The sequence below is a fragment of the Monodelphis domestica genome, chromosome 4 (assembly GCF_027887165.1).
Source record: "Monodelphis domestica isolate mMonDom1 chromosome 4, mMonDom1.pri, whole genome shotgun sequence".
NCBI classification, from domain to species: Eukaryota; Metazoa; Chordata; class Mammalia; order Didelphimorphia; family Didelphidae; genus Monodelphis; species Monodelphis domestica.
In genome coordinates this window covers 227,394,925-227,416,313 of record NC_077230.1, presented here as the reverse complement: position 1 = coordinate 227,416,313, position 21,389 = coordinate 227,394,925, and the positions used below count along the sequence as shown (strand labels likewise).

Below are 21,389 nucleotides of genomic sequence, written 5' to 3'. Positions count from 1 at the left end.
GACATAGATAGCACAGAGCAAGAGTATGAGATTTCATTTGTTTGAGAGAAAGGCTGAGAGAGTGCAGCCTTTTTCTCCAAGGTGGTTTAGGACTGTGGAGGAGCAAGGTAGACAGAGATGTATGTATGTATGTGTGTAAACAGTCTTTCAGCAAGCATTTAAGTGCTTTCTCTGTTTCAGGCCATGTGCTAGAGACAAGCAGCAGTTCCTAACTCTCTTACATGAGAGAATGAATGAAAAAGAATTTATTAAGTGCTTGCTAGATGCAAAGTACTGTGCTCAGGGCTGGAGATACAAGAAGAAGAGCAAGAGCAATGCTCTCGAGGGGCTCACATTCTAATGGAGGTGTATATACCTCCTCTATGGAAGCTTTCAGTTGCAAGTCAGATGGGAAGGTCCCAGGACCCTTTGGGTCCAGAGGGAGAACAGATGCAATTTCCATGGATAAAATCATATCAATTTCTTATGTTGAACCATTTTGTAGTGTCAAGGACTTTGGTGGCAAAACTTCCTTTCTGGGTCTTTTGGAGTTGTACCAGTAGCGCTTGCAGGAGCAGTGGCTGGGCTGTACCCTGGCTTATTTTCCAAGCATAATGACCAGGGCCCTGGGCTGCAGGCATTCCCAGGACTCTCAGGCGCTTGGGCTGTCCCAGCAGAGTCAGTTGGTAGGCACAGCTGGTCCTTTCTTCACAGGAATTATTTCCCTGCATGCTGACTGAGAGGGCTCCATTGGAGGCAGGACTGTGGATCTGGGAGGTGCTACCACTCTTAGGCCTCCCTCCCCCAACTTTGTCTCCTCCTTCAGCCTCTGCCTCCTCCTCCCTGCTGTCTGTGTCTTTGTACAGGAGGCTTTCCTGCCCATTGGTGGCATTTGGTCAGCAGTCATTGCTGGTAGTGATGAGGAAGCCCAAGCCCCTTCTCCACAAGGATTTCTCCCCTCAATAAAGACCAGAGGGGCTGAGTTGGAAGAGGGTCTGGTGGTTCGGGGGACATTTCTATTCCCAAGACTCAGAAATAGTTGGTTGGCAGTTGGTGGGAAGGCCTAGTCCTTCTTCATAAAAATTGTGTCCCTGGATGGGGGCTATGATGCCTGGACTATAATACTTTCTTTGGGTCTTAGTTGACTCACCTGTGAAATGGGAATTAAATATCTTATCTGCCTAAAAGTAAGAAGAAGTAGGGGTGGCAGTGGTGGGGTATGGCAGAGTTGGGTCGGATAACCGCCTGGAGTCCCTTTCAGCTCTGTGGTTGAAGATTCTAGGGAATGCATTTCTATGACATAAAAGCAAGTATAGAAAGATATGACATTCTGGCTTGCCTGTTATAGAAAGAAAGGGAGGGAACAGTCGGGGGACTCAGTGGATTGAGAGCCAGGACTACAGATGGGAAGTACTGGGTTCAGATGTGACCTCAGATACTTCCTAGCTGTGTGACCCTGGCAAATCACTAATCCTAACTGCCTAGCCCTGGGGACTCTTTGAGTCTTAGAATTCATACTAAGAGAAGGTAAGGGTTAAAAAAATGTATTTTATACATATACATTCATATATATAATACACATATATTCATGTCCATATACATACAAAATAATTGATTACAATGTGGTTTGTGAGGGAGGGTAATAGTACTTTTGGGGATCTGGAAAGGTTTTATGCTGCAGATTGTTCAAGGAAGGGAATAGCTCTGAGGTGGAACTAAGGAAGGAATGCATTGGATGACTCCCACAAAGACAGAGAGACATGGGACAGATGTAGTGTCACAAATAAAGAACAGAGAGAAGACCAGTTTGACTGGATTGCAATGTAGCAGGGGAAGTAATGTTTAGTGATTCTAGGAAGATAGGTAGGGGCCTGGGTCTGTAGGGCTTTAAAAGCAGAACAGAGGAATATGTATTTTATCCTGCAATTAATGGGAAACCACTGGAGCTGCTGAGTAGGGGAGTCTCATGGTCAGATCTACCCTCAAGGTAAACTACTTTGGCAGGAAGTGTGTAGGGTAGGCTTTGACCAGGATGGACTCGAAGCAGGGAGACCAATTAGGAAGTTGTTGAAATAATCTAGGCCAGAGGTGCTGAGGGTCCAGACAAAATTGATGGCTCTGTGGTTAAGGGAAGGAGTTGGATGTGAGAGAACAGGTGAAAGCAGAATTAGCAAGATCTGCTAACTTAGTGGATATGTGGAGTGAGGGAGAATTCGTACTGAGGTTATGAAACTCGGAAACTGGAAGAATCATGGACTAAAAAAATAAATACATGTGAAAGAGGGGAGGATTTGGGGGAAATGAGTTCAGTTTTTAAAATCTTTAATATAGGATGTCTCAGAAACATTAAGTTTGAAATCCCCAGTAAACCCAATAGGTGATATGGGACTTAAGCTCAGGGGAGAGACTGTGGCTAGATCTATAGATCTGGGGGTCATCAGCATAGAGATGATTAGATCCAGGAGAGGTGATGAGATTACCTAAACAAGGACCACAGAGGGAGAAGAGAAGAAGGCCCAGAGAAGAACCTTGTAGAACATGTAGATGTCATGGAAAAAGGGCCGCATCCAGAGTTGGGAGAGGATGTGTGATTCTGCTACTTTCTGGTTGTGTGATCTTTGCCAGATAACTTAACATATATGTATCAATGTATTAATTTATAAAATAGGGATAAAAGTACTTGCACTTCCTACATCACAGGTTGTAGGTGAGAAAAACTATACAGCTTATAGTGCTGTATAAATTGGAGTTTCTTCTTCTTCCCTGGTTCTTCCATTTACTTTAGTACACAAAATTCAGATAGTGATATGTGTGAAGAAAACAGGAAGAGAAGACAGCATAGAACTGTGATGCCCAAAGGGATATTACTTTACCCTTTCTTCTCTGGGTATTGCTTTTAATTGTCCCAGCTCTATGGGCTTTTTAGCAGAAAATTAAGGATGTCCTAGTGTCCCCCTTATCCTTTCTTCCTCCCTCTCTAAGGCTCTTGTCTTACTTTTTGAATTTATTATCTCTTTGTCCTACCCTTCCCTTCCTTCCCCTCCCCTTCCCTCTCCTCCCTCCCCTCCACTCCCCTCAGACTGTGGTCTTTTCCTTATAATAAAATGTATTAAATTTAATTCACCATTAACAAGTACCTACTTTGTGCTAGGTACTGTCTGTAGATATAAATGAAGCTGTTACTGTTCTTAAGGAACTCACATTTTTCCAAGGGATATGGTATATATGTATCCTTTGTGACTCTTGTCCATGTCCTGTTAAGATTAAAAATTAGTTTCTCTGCTAAAAGTATTATATTTTAGAGGTTTATTAAAGATTAAGAAATAAAGAAAATGCAAATATAGAAAGCACATGTCTAGGCTCAGAGAGCCCATTCACAACCACTCATTCTACATCTTGTCTGCCTGGTAGAGAGCCACATGTGCTAAGAAGCAGAAGTAGGGAGAGTGATCGAGTAGGCAGAGAGCCCCTTTAAATAATAATGTGTGATCTTGCACTCAGGTGAGATTCTGGGGAACTTTGGGAAGTTCCAAGGACTTCTGGGGATTGAAGTCTGGGTTCAAATCTCCATTTTTACAGTTTCCACATAAATGATGACTTAAATGGGAATTTTGGAAAAAGTGAGACTTGGAAGAAATATATGGGAAAACATAGTTTAGAAGAAGGAATAATAGGAGAAGCCAACAACTTGTAGATTAACTAGAAACCTATGTGTCTCTATGTCATGAACACTTTTTCAGGAAAAGAATTATGTGCTTCACATAGAGAGAGCACCAAGTAATAGTTTAAAGAATGAAATTGATTATATTTTAGTAATCAGGAAAAAGATTATTATTGATGTTAGTTATTCCCAAATCAACAATTTGACCATAGTAAAATTATTGACTCTTCAGAGCTAATGGCAAGATAAGTAAAAAATAATACTAATTGGAAAAAATCTGATGTATTACTTACCCTAAACTGTTTAAACAAATAGTTGGAAGTCAGAAATTGAAAATGGGTGGCAAATGACATTGAAACAATTATCATTTTATTCTCAAGTTCAACCAATGTAAATTAATTATCAACCATAAGAAGATTGAAATATTTCAAAAAGTACCTTAGTTGGCAAATATCTGACCGATTTGTCGAATGGAGATAGATGGCTGCCGAAGGCAATTCTTTGGTTAGAATATAAACTAGTTTGCAAAATCTTATGAAGAAGGATGATGGATGATTATGAGAAATATCATGTCATAAACAAGAGAAGCAGTAGAGTGTGAAACTAGTTTAAAGAAAGTTTGTCAGGATATTCAACTTAAGTAATTTTGCAGGCAGTTATGGATAAAAATGAAAGGAGGACTGCAAATAGAAGATGGAAAAGATTAGCAAAAATCCAAACAAACTTTTCTCTATCAAGGGCAATGGAACTGTCACACTTAACTCTAACATCACACTTCCAGATGGGGTTATAAAGAAGTAAAAATTACATTAAAAAGAACAAATATAAGAAAAAAAGGCAGATTGAAGCAAGTATTCCCAGCTGGCAATAGCACAATTGCAAGGTCTTGAGAGTACAGTACATAGGATATTTGTGGAAGGGAAAATACCAAAGGAGTAAAAAAGTATTGGGCTTTATTAATACCGGTAAAAAAGAAACTCAGAGAGCATTGATAACTTCTGAATAGTGTATATTTACTCTTCCACCTATACAAAGTATGAGAGTTTGAGTTCATGTTTAATTTATGAGAGTTTGAGTTTATGTTTAATTAATCTTTAGTCAATTAGTCAGTTAGTCAAGTATTTATTAGTAGGGTACAGGCAAACTTTCACACAATATTCAGAATGAGCCACATCTTTACTATTTGAAAGTCACTGAAATATGTAGAGAATATAGGATATCATTGTGCTTACTTGTCAATTCCTCATCCCACCCCTGCCCAAAAAAATAATTGATTTGGTAGGGAAAAAAGCTGCCTTCTGTACATCAAAAACCAGTGAAGATTCCTTGAATTATATAACATGAACAACCCTGTTCAGTGGCCACCTGGTTATAAACATTAAGTGAGGTATAAAACAGGAAGAGGTTTTCTTGTCTTGGGGGTTGCTGTGGGATAAGAGAAAGTTATGGGTAAAGTATGCTACCTGGTGGCAAGCCTTTATGCCTGGGAGTATGGTGGCACTCTTGACAATAAAAGGGAAGTTAGGAAGATGGAAGGGTTTTTGGAAGAAAGATAAGACATTCCAGTCCAGTTTGAGATGTCTAGTAGGCAGTTGGATGTGTAAGACTGAAAATTAGGACTGGAACAAATACATTTGACAGAGATAAGTGAATACATGGGAACTGGTGAGATCTCTGGGTGATACATGTAGTGGGAGAAAAGAGGGGAGTCCAGAACAGAGCCTTGTGAGACACCTGTGGTGATCATCACCTTGGATGATAATTCAGCAAAGGGGCCTGAGAAGCAACAATCTGACAGGCAGGAGAACCATGAATGAAAGCCTAGAGAAAAGAGATCATAAAGAAGAAGAGAGTGATTGACAGTGTCAAAAACTGAAAAGAAGGTAGGATGAAGATTGAGAAAAAGCTATTAGATGGAGTGGTTAAAGAGGTAATTGGCAACTTTGGGGAGAGCTCTTTCAGTTGAAGAATGAGGTCAGAAACCAAATTACAGAGGGAGAGGAAAGGTAACAGAGGCAGTGATTGCAAAAGGTCATAAAAGGAGGGAAGGGAGGATTATCATTAAGAAAGTTGGATCAGGTGAAGATTTTTTGAGGATGAGGGAAACATGGGTGTGTTTGTAGACAGTAGGGAATCATCCAGTAGGCAGAGACATTGAAGACAGTTGTCTCTTTATTTTTCAATTGAGAAAACTGAGGCCCAAAGAACTTTAGTGACTTTCCCAGTATAGTAAATAGCTTAGCAGCACAGTTTCAACTGAAGTTCTTCAGATTCCTTTTCAGATTGATTATCTCATGGCTTAGGATCTTGTGTGGAGAGTCTGAGTTTTGGAGCTAGGTTTGTGTACTGAAAGGAGCTCTGAGGTAAGAGAGAGAATATCTGGGTTCTAGATTTGCCTCTTATTAACTGTAGAACTGTGGTGAATCATAAACGGTTTAGTCCTCAGTTTTCTCATCTGTAAAGAGTGAGGCTATCCTGCCTGCCTACTTCAAATAGTTATTGGGACACTCTACACCCATGTGCCAATGTATATGTCCATTCATTCAAGATAATTACTATGTATGTACGCTATATCTTGAAAACAGAAGTTTTTTTAATGTCTTACATCTAGTAGTTGTTTGGAAAAGCCCATATTCTTAGCCTTTTAATGACAGAATGGAGTGACCTATTGACTTTTTCCTTCTCAGGCCCTTTCTGGACCTCATTACTATACGTGGGGAGATCATGGAGGCATTCTTATGGCCATTGCCCAGGGGATGGAAACCAATCAGCTAAAGTAAGTTACTTTTGTTCTTTTTTTTTCTTTTTGGTCATTGATTTATTTTCTTTCTTTTTTTTTTAAACTCTCACTTTCTGATTTAGTAACAACTCTAAGGTAGAAGAGCAAGCTCTAGGCAAAAGGTGACTTGCTAAGGGTCACACATCCAGGAAGTGTAGGCTGTAGTATTTGAACCCAGTCCTTCTTCACTCTAGGCCTGGTGGTCCATCCACTGTGCCACCTAGCTGCCCCCTATAATCTTTATTTTGCAGATAAGGAAATTGAGACCTTGAGAGGGAAAGCAATTTGCTCATGGTCAAACAGCTCGTAAATGTCAAATCTAGGATTCACCATTTGCTATCTAGCTGTCTCCATTGATTAATTTTCTAGAAATTTAAACCAGTGAGCATCAATGGAGCAGAGATCCTTAAATCAAGACTCCAACCTGAGATTTAATATTGACTGTCTGAATTGTGACAAGTCACTTAAACTTGCTTTTCTTCCCTTCTCTTATCTTCAAATGGGAATATGCTGCTCACTTCCTTCACAGGGTTGGGGATTAAATGAGATAATGAATATGGTTTTTCTTTTCTTTTTTGATGGTGTAACTTTTGGTGGTGTTGGACTTCAGTAGGGTGATGCCAGTATGGACACCCCACCCACTTATGTAGAAAATTTGTCTGTACTTTATAGTCTTAGAGACTTAGCCTCTTTGCCCATGGCTACACAGGTAGTGTATGTCAGAGGCAGGACTTAAATCTAGGTTTCCTTGATTCCATAGGTGGCTTTCTCTTCTCTCTTTATGAATATAATAGTATTTTGAAAGTAAAAAAGTACATTAATAATAGTGTTTGTAAATTTTAATTACTAACTACAGATGACATGCTCTTGTGTGTACATAAATTCACAGAGCGAACATTGTGAGGTGTTTGAATGGATGAAAAAAGTGTTGGTGTCTGGGTGTTGAAGTAAGGACAGGCATGTCTTTTCTTCTCATGGAATTTCTGCTCTAAAAGCATGTTAGAAATCAGTTAGCCCAGCTTCCTTTATACCACTGATGAAGAAACTGAGGCCCAGAGAGGGGGAAACCAATTGTTCCAGGTCACAGAACTACTTACAAAAAGAACCAAGATTAGAACCCAGGTCTCCTTAGCTCCCTATCCAGTGCCCCTTTCCCAGCATCATGCAGAGAGCTAAAAATGTGTCCAGATCCTAATAACTCCCAACTCCTACATCATATCCTGTTCTTTGTTTTGCTTTTGCCTGAGTTCCAGATCCCTAAAAATATAAGACAGCTGCTGGTGCTCAGAGCAGACTGACCTCCATGCTTCCTCTCTCTCTGTGAATGTATGACTGGAAGAAACAGAAAGGATGTCTGGCTTAAGAAAATAAAAAAAGCCTTTTTTTTCCTTTGCTTCTTCTAGAATCAAAGAGAGAAGTGGTAGAAGTGTTTTTTAAAAGAGGAATCTGAGATTGTAATATTTATTTGGCTCTCTCCCCTGTGGATAGCCCCAGCCTTAGTTGGACTGGTATTGAGGCTGAGGATGGAAGATCATAAAATATGGTGGGAGAGAAAAGCAAAGAATTCTGGCTCTCCTCTCAGCTGTGATTTCTTCTTTTGGTGTGAGGATGAATATTCTTTTGAGGTCTCTGCCTCTGTATCATGAAAACAATTGGCTGGAACAAGAGGCAATTATAGTATTGTGGAAAGAACCCTGGTCTAGGAGGCAGCAGAGCCAACTTCTAATCTCAGCTATCAACAATTTCACTATTACATTGGGCAAGTAACTTCCTCTCTCTGGGGTTCATCATCTTGAAGAGGAAAGAATTGCACTAAATGATTGCAGGATCCGAGATTTAGAGCTAAAAGGGGCCTTGAAGGCAGGTAAGTGGTATAGAGTCCTAGAAGACCTGAGGTCAAATGTGGCCTCCCTCAGACACTTAACTAGCTATATGATTCTGGTCAAGTTACTTTGTCTGCTGCAGTTTCCTCAGTTGTAAAATGGAGATAATAATAGCACCTAGCTCCCAGAATTGTGACTATCAAATGAGATAATAGTTGTAAAGCTATTAGCTCAGTGTCTGACACGTAGTAGGCATTTAATAAACCATCTTCTCTCCTCCTTTCCCTTCCTTCCTTCTTTCCCAACCTCCCTCCATTCTTTCCTTCCTTCCTTCCTTCCTTCCTTCCTTCCTTCCTTCCTTCCTTCCTTCCTTCCTTCCTTCCTTCCTTCCTTCCTTCCTTCCTTCCTTCCTTCCTTCCTTCCTTCCTTCCTTCCTTCCTTCCTTCTTTCCTTCCTTCCTTCCTTCTTTCTTCTTTCCCTTCCTCAAAATCTGGAATGAACTGCCTCAGAAGTTCCCCTTTGCAGAAGTACAGGGGTCCATCCAGGCGCCCCTCTGAGAATCCAAGGTCCCTTTGTCCAGATGTGATGTCACAGTTGGAATATGGAGATGAGAAACACCGTGCATTCAACCCACATATGCAGGCATCACACACAGTGCTCTGCCATAGTATCATTGTTTCTTTATTATATAGGTTTTCAGATACATACACGTGATCAATTCTCTACGTATGTAACATTCTACAATTTGATTGGATATTATCAAATCACCTAAACAACACTCTTGTGATGTTACTACAACAAAGAATTCTGTGATCATTTACTAGGTTTCTACAACACTCTGTGATAGATATGAATGTGAATAAAGCCATTTGTAGGTTAGTACCCCTAGACCTGCTGAGAGGATCATTGTGCTTTTGGTCAGCTTTCACTATCCATCATAATTGCCTGGGAGATGAACAACAAAACATATTCATATCTAGGTGTGGGGACTTAAGGCAGACCAGTTTTGGGGTTTTCCTCAATTTACAAGTTCTGGTTTTCTTGTGTTGCTTTGAAGTGCCTAGCAATGCTGCTTAGCTTCTGTTTCAACAAATTCATTGTAGTGTGGTACCTGTAGGAAAAGATTCATTATAGTACTCAAGCTTTTGGCTGGTGTTTATTGTAGGGCCTTGGAACGTGTCTTGTGCTTGAGAAAGGAGGGGTCATGGGCTTTGGACTTTAATTATGTAACTGCAATCTTTTGGGGGTAATAACCTAGGGGACTTAAAGTAGGATATATGTTCATTGATCCTATAAGTATTTGCTTTCATATTATTTCTTCTGTATTGGGGAGAGAATAATAATCATAACAAGTCCATTGGTGGGGAAAATTTGGGGAGAGAAGTCACAGAGGGGGATAAGCAGGGGGCCTCATTTTGGGGTCTGATTCGCTGACCTTCCTTCCTCGGATCGTGACCCTGTCAACTGGTCGGGGTATGATGGCCTCCGGCACAGAAATTCTTTCAGTAAAAGCTCAGTGATTGCTTTTTAGGAATGTTGTTGAAGGTGCTTTTTTTCAGGTCTCTGTTGAACCAGATGGCTTCTGAGGTCTCTTTCAACTCTAAGATTCAGTGTACCCAAATCAGGTGCCTTTTCTTCAGTAACCTAGAGCTGCACTGAAATCTTTAAAGGTACCCTTGTCTGTGGAAGTTCTCCAAACCAAGAGGAGCAGGATTCCCTAGACATGACTGCTCGGTGTGCCAGTGGTCTCTTCATGTGCAAGGACCCTCACAGGAGGTGCTGGGATTATAACCCTATGAAAACCCTCCTCATCTCTTTGGTGGGAGGGGGAGGGGAGAGAGAGGCAAGCCAGGCATATCATTATTAAGTCTGTCTTTATGCTGAAGGGAGACTATAAGAAGAAATGGAAATTGTTCCCATCTCTCATGATCAGGCTGGCAAATCAAATCTTGACCTGTGAATCATCAGTTGTGATCATTTCTGTTTTTATTCATAGTGCCAAAGCATTCTTCCTTCCTCCTGTCCCCAAGAACAGTGCTTTTGGACAGAGCACAGGATACTAATTGGGCTTGAACCATATCTCTAGTTAGCTATTTGGAATGAAAGAGGAAATGAATCATCAATATAAGATTCTTTATTTTTTTGCTTAAATATTAGTTGTCCCATTACCTGTTCCCAGTTCCAATGAATGATAATAAGAAAAGGTTATAGACTCAATATAGAACTGGGACAATCGATCTAATTAAAACAAAACAAAACAAAATAACTATAGCTTACTCTTTTTTAGAGGTTCTAATTGTTCATGTTAGAAATACAGAATACCTCAAGTGTCATTTTAATCATTAGGTCTGTCTTTATTTTTCATCAAGTCTTTGACCAGAGATACTATTGTTGGGACACCTAGAGACTCTAGATGTCTTGCTGTTATCTTATAATGGAAGCTAGGGCAGAGTCATTACTGCAAAAAAGGAAAAGAACCTGATGACTTTTGCAACCTACATCTTTCCCACTTCTGGTAGAAGCTAAGAGACAGTAGGTACCCCCACCTGGGAAGTCTTCAAGCAAAGAAGATAGATGATTACTTTTCAGTTAATATCCAGGAGTTTCTTGTTCAGGTGCTATTTGGACTAAATGTTCTCTGAAATTCCTTCTTATTCTGAACTTTCATAATGTCTTTGGGATTTGTTATTCTTTGAGAAGTCAAGTCATGAGATAGAAAAGGGAACAAACTATACACAATGAGCTATAGATCTTAGGGACAAAAAAATAAAACACTAAAAGTTTTAGTGTTAATGAATTTATATCATAAAATCAGGAAATTTTGATGATCCCCTTGAGCCCTTTCCCATTCCTTTTTTTTCTTATCTTTCATCTTAGAATCAATACTATGTATTAGTTTCAAGGGAGAAGAGCAACAAGGGCTAAGCAATGGGAGTCAAGTGACTTCCCCAGGATCACACATCTAGAAAGTACCTGAGGCCAGATTTGAACCCAGGATTTACCATCTCTAGGCCTAGCTCTAAATCCACTGAGCCATCTAGTTGCAGCACTACCCAGACTACCCCCCCCCCCACTTCCATTCTTTCAGTTCTGCTTATGTCAAAAATTATGAGACTCTGGTGGAACTAGGTGAAGCTCACCTGTTGGAAGCTTCAATCTCCTTTCAATCAAACTTGTTTTACCTTTATTAGGGCATTTAGTTCAGTTTAAGACCATTCTCTCTGATAGAGAAGTACTATAGGAATTAAATAGTTCTGTTCTCTATCATCTCTCAACATTATACTCTAAGCTATAGCTTTTCCCTTCAAGCCTTCATTGTCTTCTTGCTCTGAATATAGTTTTAAAAGTTACTCTTGTACTTTTATAAATGTACTCTTGAAAAACTTGTTTATTCTGAATTTTTGCCTCCCTGAGGCTGTTTTAATAGGTTCAGACCAGTCTTCCATTCATGTTTGCTGAATGGACCATCCTTCCTTTTTGTGGTCATGCTCTTGAATGGGGAACTTGTTGGAGAGTTCCCATCTTATAAGAGGCTGCCCAAGTTACCTAGCCCAGCCAGTACTTGTTCAGGAAGCCTTCTACCATGTCACTACTGGGTGACCCAGAGAAATAACAACCTCCAAGGACTCCAAAAATCTGGCCTGTGTTTCATAGCTGTGCAGTTTTTGCTCTGTCATAAATCCTTTTGACATTTTGATTAAAGCTATAGACCCCTTCCCTTAGAATAATGTTAAATGCATTGAATAAAATACATAGGACTCAAAGAAAATAAATTACATTGAAATACAGCTATTAAAATTGTAAACAAATTCACAGACCTCTGCTTTACTTGAAGACTTATAGTTGGACAGTTCTAAATATCAGGAAGTTTTTGTCTTATTAGAAAAATCCCAAAACACCTCTCTATACACAACTTTCACCTATTGATCCCAACAAAACATGTTCTGCCCTACTTCTACACAGCAGCCTTTTGAGTCCTTAAGATAGCTAGCACATTCCCCCATCCTTCTCCAAGTTCAACAACTCAGGTTTTTTCAACCAACCTTCTCATGTCAAAATTTTGAGACTTATCATGTTGGCCAGAAGTCCCGTGCACATTCTGCAGTTGATAGAATGTCTCCCTTCCCCCTCCCCAAAATATGATGGCTGGAGCTAAGAACAGTGTTTCAGATGTGGTCCGGCAAGGGCAGGGCAGAATGGGACTCTGATCCCCTCGTCAGAGGGTATTGTGCTTTTCATAATGCAGCTTTAGATCATATTAATTTTATTGGCCACCATGTTTTGCTTCTGACTCATATTGAAGTTACAGACCATTAAAACCCTACATCTTTTTCACATGAACAGTAGTATAGCTTGGGAGGTTGATTTTTCTTGAAGTAAGACTTGAACCTTAATAAGAATAAATTTAATAACCATGCCTATGAGACCTTTTTTCTAACTGTTGTTTAATATAAAATATCGCCCGCTTTTCCTTTCTTCTTGGAAGATAGAAAAATTACATTATCAGAATTTCATCTTAAGATTATCTTATTCTTTGTGAGTCATTTTCCTTTGTTAGGTTTTCCAGATCTCTCTGTTGGAAGAATATCTGTTCCCTACACACTGTTGGAAACATGTTTTCTTCAAAGATTTGTCATTGAACTAGCCAACCATCTGGCTCAGAGGCTATAACCTCTTCTGTTTTTTTCCCCCAGCACTTAAAAAATTTTTAGATTTTTTTCCCATGGCTACATGGTTCATGATTCCCCCCCCCCCACACACACACACACACTTTCCTCTCCTCTCCCAGAGCTGACAAGCAGTTGCACTTTTCCCCAGCACTTTGTATGATGCCTCCCACACACATAGTAGGTGCTTCTTAGATTTGCTAGATTGGATTGGTCCAGTGGAAGGAATGCTGACACTGGAGTCAAAGGAACTGGGTTCAAATGATGCCTCCAATGATTGTACACAAGTCATTTAAAGTTGGGCCTCACTTTGTCTATAAAATGAGAGGGTCAGAGGCAGCTAAGTGATGCAGTGAATAGGGTGGTAAGCCTGGAGTCAGGAGAACCTGGGTTTGAATCTGGCCTCAGAACCTTTCTAGCTGTGTGACCCTGGGCAAGTCACTTGCCTAGTCCTTACTGCTCTTCTGCATTATAATTACTACTAAGACAGAAGGAAAAGGTTTTAAAAGAAGAGGGGGTTGGCTAGCTAGTCTCTGAGGCTCATTATAGCTCTAGGTCTATGATCTCAAAGTTTAGTATTTGTGTTTGCCTGGGACTGTTTTCTCAGGTATTCTGCCTATACCTCACCTGCTGCTCAATCTGAGATGATCTGGCCATGTTCTCCCAGGGACCTGTTACCTTCCATTTCATTAGTCTGTTCCCATCATTGCTCTGAATTGATAACAGCTATTGTTTGCACTTAGGGTAAAGGTTGTGAAGTTTCCTCCCAGCAACCCTAGTAACCCTTTCCTATTTCCTTTACTAACTGTAGTTATTGCAGCCCTTTGTCTATTTTTTAAGAAGTACTGGAAAATAGTTTTCTTTTAAATGAACAGTTTTGTTTCAACAACAGGCCTGTGCTTGACCGTGCATTTGCTCATTAGCCTCATTAAGACATTATTGGTTGGGATCTTCTGGAACCTCCTGGGAAATGAAATGATTTGTCTCTTGAGGTTAGCTAGAGTTGGAGGGACTTATAAATAGAAATAATTAGGCAATGTGCAAAAGACTGGATTTCCAGCATTATCACAAAGCAGACAGACACTACTCATCATTTCTGCCAAGCAAAACAACTTCATTAGATTTGTATGTATACAAGTGGATATTCAGCCTTTAGAAAAACCATAAGCAAGGAAGGAGATTGAAAAGGTCAGCTCATCTCTTTCTGTATTTTAAACCATCCCAGAAGATGAACATTTCTCCTTTCATTAAGACCTCGCAGGAAGGCATTTTTTCAGCTTTCTTCTACCATTACCTAATGATCTTCAACATCATTAAATTCTTTATGATAAAACTAAGTCCTTCCATTGTGGGGTGCTATATATGAATAAAAATCAGAGTATAATAGAAAGTACAGTTTCTTGTGAATCTGTGAAATGAATTCATTTTAAGCATATGTTGTACATATATAATTCTCCAAATTATATCTTATAAATACATAATATTTTATTGTATAAATTTTATAAATATATGAAATTTAAATACCTATTGTTCTAAGTTAGTGCTCAGTGCTTATGGGTCAGAGAATTATTCTCAGACAGTCATTAAGCATTTATTAAATCCCTATTGTGTGCCAAACATTGTGGTAGATACTGGAAACACAAAGACAAAAATGAAACAGTTTTGGTACTTAAGGAACTTATTAACATATTAACTCATCTATTAGGGGAGACAATATGCACACATATAAATATGTAAAAAATAAATACAAGGGGGTTTCCATGAGGGAGACATTAGCAGCTGAGTCTTACTCACATGAACTGTGGTACAGCTATGCTTCTCACTGTCCTCTACTTGTGAGCTTGATTTTTTAACCTAAATAGAAGATTTGAGCTTTAATGAGGATTAGTGTAATATTTATTATTCTGATATGTGAGTCTTTTGTGGATCCTGCTTGTGATTTTCCAACATTCAGTCTTGCTCCTCTTTTCCTTTGTCATTGGGTTCATTTGGGGAACTTCCCTCAGAATTTCATTTTATAAATTGCCTCATACTTTGTGAACCCTTCCTGGACATGTAGGAAAGGCCTCAGATGGTAGATGGTGTTTGACGTGGTGGTAGGCAGTGGAATGAATTCTGGGCATGGGAGGTTGGGATTGGATGGGGCAGGACCATTGGATCAGGCCATGAAGAGCATGATAGAGAGTAATGCATAGTATTCAGGAAAGGTAGGCTACAATTAGGTTGGTAAATCTTTAATGACAAACTAAAGAATTGTATCTGGAGCTCACATTCTAGTGGTGGATGAATAAGACCTGTCCAGCAATTAGTAGGATAGAAGGTAAAATGTTATAAGGTTAAAAGACACGTTTGACTGTTTTTACCTGGAATATATCAGAGAAGACTTCATTCTGAAGAAATGAGCATGAAATTTCAAAAACATATGAAAAATGAAAACAAGATGTATGTGTTCTGTACATAATTTGAGATTTAAAAAAGACTGGGGGGGGGGCAGCTGGGTAGCTCAGTGGATTGAGAGCCAGGCCTAGAGACGGGAGGTCCTAGGTTCAAATCTGGCCTCAGACACTTCCCAGCTGTGTGACCCTGGGCAAGTCACTTAACCTGCATTGCCTAGCCCTTACCACTCTTCTGCCTTGGAACCAATACTGTGTACTGACAGAAGGTAAGGGTTTAAAAATAAACAAATAATAAAAAAGACTGTAGGCTGGTTCCTAAGCCTAGGTCTCCCCACAGAAGCTCAGTGGGGAGCCAACCCTCCAGGTCATTTTTCACAAGGACAAAATTTAATATTGTTATAATAAGTAAACAAAACATTGCTTGTCTTCCTGGGCTTGGTTCCCTGCCCTAAGGCTGTCTAGTATAGGGAATTTTAACCTCCTGAATTTCCTTGTTTTTGTTTGGGTAGGTACAGTACCAACGAAGGAGAGACCTGGAAAACATTCAGCTTCTCAGAGAAGCCTGTATTTGTGTATGGGCTTCTCACCGAACCTGGAGAAAAGAGCACCATATTCACCATTTTTGGGTCATATAAAGAGAATGGGCACAGCTGGCTGATCTTGCAGGTTAACACAACAGATGTACTGGGTGAGTGACTTCATCTGCTGCCACCCTCTTGGTAATCATTGCTGCATAGGCCAGTCAACACTGATTGAAAAAGTCAATACTTCTGTGGACAGAACCCTAAACCAGGCCCTCTAGCCTTGCCCCCAAGATGTTCATTGTCTTAATAGGAAAAGGTGATTGTCAGCATAAACAACAAAACAAAATACCAGAAATCCGCAGAAAAAAACAAATGCAGATCAAGACTTCTTCCATGAATAGGATTCAAGGGAATTCTGGGGGTCAATGAAGAGTTTGTTTGTGTAAGTCCTATAGTTGCTAGTCTCACCTCCTTCTTAGAGTACTGTAAAGTGCTTTCCAAGTAGTCGCGTGGTCCTGTGAAGCCCCTGCAGCATTAAGATTCCATCCTACACGGCTGGATGAATCAAGGGCAAGGGAGGTGTTCCCAGGTCAGCTTCTCTTCCATGAGCCCAGCTTCTACACACAGCTTTAAAGATTTGCCAAGTACTTTATGCATGTTATCTCCAATCTTCATGACAACTTTGAGAAGTTGGTGCTAATAGCCCCGCTTTATAGATGAGGAAACTGAGGCTCAGAAAAATTGAGTGGTTTGTCTGGGGCCACAGAAGGGGTCTTTATGGCTTCAGATCCAGTGCTTTTTCCTGCCAGGCTCTCGTCTGTTCATGCTTACACGGCCCTCTGAGATTCACAAAGCACTGCCTTTACAGCCACGTTGTGGTATAATGAATGGTATCCTTCTTTGAGATACGGGGCCTGGGGAGCTAAGGACTTCTTGGGGTCACTCCAGTGGAACATGGGAATGGCCTGCGTGAATGGATGGAGGCAGAAAGTGGAATGCTGGATCTGGGAATCAGATCCTAGCCTGGTCTGTCTGGGATGCAGAGCACGTCAAGGGAAATCCTATTGAATGTGTGGAGCCATACCGTGGAGGGCTTTGAATGCCACAACAAGGCATTTGTATTTCTATCCTAGAGGCAGTATGGAGGCACCGAAGGTCTCTCAAGCAGGGTAGAAACGCCATCATCCCTGGGCCTTAGGAAGGGTATTATTTCAGCATTATGGAAGTGAAGTCACCATTGCCGTAGCCTGAGGAAGTAGGATGAGGGTAATGGGTTGGTGAGTGGAGAGGAGAGAGCAGATTCAGATGATATTGTGGCGGCAGCCCTGGTGAGAGCGGCCTGGCTGCCTGCCAGGAGGGGGCAGTGCTTGGGGGTTTGAGCCTCCGGCACTGGGAGGCTGGGAGAGGGCTAGTGGGCACGTGCACTTTATGGGAACATTTCTGTTCCTGTTTCTCCCCTCCTCCTCCACTCCCAGGGGTTCCTTGCACTGAGAATGACTATAAGCTCTGGTCACCCTCTGACGAAAGGGGAAATGAATGTTTGCTGGGGCATAAGACTGTCTTCAAACGGAGGACGCCACATGCAACCTGCTTCAACGGGGAAGACTTCGATAGGCCGGTGGTTGTATCAAATTGTTCCTGCACGAGGGAGGACTATGAATGGTAAGTCAGGCATCGCTTGGGGCTCGAGACGAGCCCCTCCACACTGAAGATCTGTCAGAAGGCCGGTGGGGTGTGGGCCGGGCTGCTCTGCTGGGGAGCCGAGGGAGGGGGCCTTGCTTTCACAAGGAGCCCTCTGGGCGTGCTGACAAGAGCTTCGGTCTCAGAACCCAGAGACCTTGAGTTTCAGTGTTAGCGCTAACCCTTTCCTGCAGCGTGGCCATTTTATAGAGGAGGAAACCAACGTCAGAGGGATGGAATGATTTACCCAGACAGGTGGGTCAGTCCCAAGTCCAGTGCCCTTCTGTTGCATTATCTGTCTTCCTGAGTCTAGACCTCTAAAATTGGAAATCTGCTTCTGAGCCGTAAATACATTTCATCTTCTGAGTTCATTTTAGGAATGACAGCCCCTTGAGAAGTGCTTAGACCCTGCATAGGTGTTGGGGAACACCACTGACTACAGGAAACAGCTAGAATAGAAGGCCTTTACTTAACACTTCGGTGCAAACACTCGGATTGCCACCTGGGGAATCGTCCCCAACACCAGCACACACGCGTGCTCCCCACCCCCAGACTCAAGTTACTCTTGTGGACCCACATCCCCTCCAGGCAGTAGCTCATGGGCCCCCACCGGTCTGTTACCTTTTCTCTAGTCCCCCAGGAAACACAGTTATTTCAAGCAGAGTTCTCTGTTGAAAAAGCTTAGTAAGAAAAGGCAGAATAGGCGACCATTCCCTCTATGAACTTGAGCTCTGTCTCCTACAAATGCACAACATGTGGAGTAAATATAACAACAATAGCTGCTATGTGCTGGGGACTGTGCTAAGCACCTAACAGATATTATCTCAATTTGGATCCTTAAAACAACCCTGGAAGGTTGGTGCTATTATTATCTCCATTTTGTAGTTGAGTACACTGATATGGAGAGTAAGCAGCTTGCCCCAGGTAGCCCAGCTAGTGGCATCTGGGGTCAGATTTGAACTCGGCTCTTCCTGACTCAGTGTGCTATGTCCGCTGGGCCATGTCGCTTAACTCTTTCTGAAGCTGCCCGTCTGGTGCTGTTGCCTATCAATGCCATTGCACTGTTCTCATTGGGCCTACTCCTTCATGGATATGTTTTCTGTACTGGGCATGATGCTCTCCTTTTTCCTGCTGAGCTTGTGCTGGCTGCCAAGCATGGTGTTCTCTGCTCCCACTTCTGGGCCTCATCTCTCCCGCCCCAACCATTTCTTGGCCATATTGTTCTACTCTGCTGCCCTAGATGGTGGCTGATGGATAGAATTTTTCCTGGTTAAAAGAGGCAGAGAACTCATTAATCCCATCTTAGAAGGGTCAGGTGAAGGGTGCCCCTTCCAGAGGAAGGCTAAGTGTTCTCTACCACTAAGCCCCTTTTGGATAATGGTTTCATTGAGGGTTAGGCATTCCCAACATCTTCCCTGGCTTAGTCTGCACACAGAAGGGCACCAGAAGCAGAGCTCGGTCTGGGTGGCCACAGCATGGTCCTCTCCCGATGTAGCCCGCATTGTTCTCTCGGCGAGGCGTGCCTCATAGCACCAAATCGCCTTTGCTTTGGTTCTCTCTTGCTCAGCAGAGAAGCCTAGTTTTCTCCTTGAATATCTAACACATACAGGGAAACTGTTAAAGTGGGTAGATTTAATAAGGAAAGATGAACGTTTTCTGTTGATGTTTATTAATGGAGAAGTCCCTTTTGATTCATAGAATTTTAGAACTAGAAGAGACTTTAAAGATAACCCCTACTTCTATTTGCAGATGAAGAACATGAGGATTTGAGGGTGCTTTGTTATCTTAGAGAGACCCATGTTTGTGGGTGCCCCAGAATATCAGAGCTAGATGGGATCTCAGTAGCCATTTAATCCATTACTGAGCCAAGGTCATTAGTCTTGTCTACAGCAGATCTGGGGACCAGAGGTTTACTGAGGCCTCTGGAGGTTCATTCCTTCACTCAGTGTTTAGTTGAGGATGTTCCATGTAGAGCTGGGGACCTGAGGTCCATGGATGTTCATTGTTTCAACCAGTATATTTCTGAGGACCTACTATGTGTCTCAAGTGGTCTTTGTGCTCCTTCACTAGATGAGACATCGAGATAGGCTTCCTAAGCTCTGCCTCCCTCTCACAGTCTTAACACTGCCTTTTTTTTTCAGTGATTTTGGCTTTAAGATGAGTGAAGATCTATCCTTAGAAGTTTGTGTTCCTGATCCCGAATTTGCCAACAAACCCTTCTCTCCTCCTGTACCCTGTCCTGTTGGCTCTACTTACAGGAAGACAAGAGGGTATGTATATATTATGAGAGTTCTTAAGGCAGCTTGCCAGGAGACTGGTTTTGTTATCATAGACAGACCTATTTTGGGGGTCTCTCACCCCCCCCCAGAATATTAAAGTTGGAAGTGATATTAGTAGTTATGTAGTCCAGTCCATACATGTAGAATAGCATTACATCATCCGTTCAACTTGTCATCTAACCTTTATTTGAAGACTTCCAGTAAGAGGATGTTTGCTCCTTTTTGAGGCAACCCATTCTACTTTTGGATAGTTTTAATTATTAGGAAGTTTTTTTTCTGGACTTTAAGCTTCTAGTAATTTCTTTTCAATTTGCACCCATTGTTCCTAATTTTGTACCCTGAGTGCCCCACCACCCTGCCTTAATCCCTCTTCAATCCTTCAGATTCTTAAAAGATAGCTAGGTTGTGCAATGGATAGCATTTTGTATCTAGAGTAAGGAAAATGTGTTCAAGGCAAACCAAATCAAAGCCTTAGATACTAGCTATATGACCTGGGGCAAGTCATTTATTCTCTTTCTTCCTCAGTTTTTTCATCTATAAAATGGAGATAATGTTAACACTTAATCTTCCAGGGTTATTGTGAGAACAAAACATTAATATTTGTAAGATGCAGTGCCAACTTTAAAAGAACTATGTTAAGTGATAACTATTATAATATTACCTTCCTTTTCCTCTTCCATCAAGTTTTCTCATCTTTTTTTCAATGGATCCTCATATGGCATGGATTTATGTTTGGTTATTTTATTTGCCCTGTGTTAGATTCTATTGATGTACCTCTTAAAGAGTGGTGTCAAAATCTGAACACAGTACTTCAGATGTGATCTAGTGAGGGCATTATACAATAAGATTATCATGAATTTATTCCAGAGGCTCTGCTTCTCTTAAGGCAGCTCAAGACCCTATTGGCTTTCTTGGTTTTGCCATGTTATACCTGAGTCAACTCCCAAGTCTTTTTTTGTCAAACTATCCTCTTGTTGCCTCCCTCATCTTCTCCTGGAGAAGGCCAGTTTTTGAATTCTGCTATAAGATCCTACATCTTATTAGATTCATCCTAATGCTCAAACCCATTGTGGTCTTTTTGGTTGCTTTCATCTAGTGTCTTACAGATTCCTTCCAGTTTTGTGCCATCTGAAAACTCTAATAAGTGTGTTGTTTATGCTTTTATACAAGTCATGGATAAAAACATCCTGGAGCCAAGCCTTGATCCCTAGGACACTTCAGTGGGTCCTTTGTTGTAGACTGACATGGAAACATTAGTGAGTCCAGTTGTTTGACCAGTTCTAAATCCATCCGATCATACTGTCCACACACCCACATCCCCACCTTTCCTACCAGAATCACATGAGCAGCTTTCTCAAATGTTTTGTTAAAATCTAGGTAAACTAGATAGGCCACATTCTCCTGATCTTCCAGCTTAGTAAATGCTGTCCAAAAAGGAAATAAGGTTAATCTGACCTGTTCTTGAGGGAGTCATGCTGACTTTTTGTAGTCATAGCTCTCCTCCTTGGGTACTTACTAACCAACTTGTTAATACTTTGGTCTAGAATTTAGCTGGGAATCAGTGTCAAGCTCCCTGTTTTATAGTATGCAGACTCCATTCT

The 21,389-nt window shown here is 41.2% G+C and overlaps 1 protein-coding gene across 1 annotated transcript in view; it reads left to right on the top strand.

Annotated features, from left to right (window-relative positions):
• Positions 1 to 21,389, top strand: part of SORL1 (sortilin related receptor 1) — a 226,561-nt gene that overhangs the window by 95,759 nt on the left and 109,413 nt on the right. The window contains exons 12-15 of the mRNA XM_001370225.4: positions 6,328 to 6,416; positions 15,815 to 15,993; positions 17,305 to 17,491; positions 19,651 to 19,779. Coding sequence (XP_001370262.2) covers positions 6,328 to 6,416; positions 15,815 to 15,993; positions 17,305 to 17,491; positions 19,651 to 19,779 — 584 coding nt within the window. The remainder of the gene's footprint in view (positions 1 to 6,327; positions 6,417 to 15,814; positions 15,994 to 17,304; positions 17,492 to 19,650; positions 19,780 to 21,389) is intronic.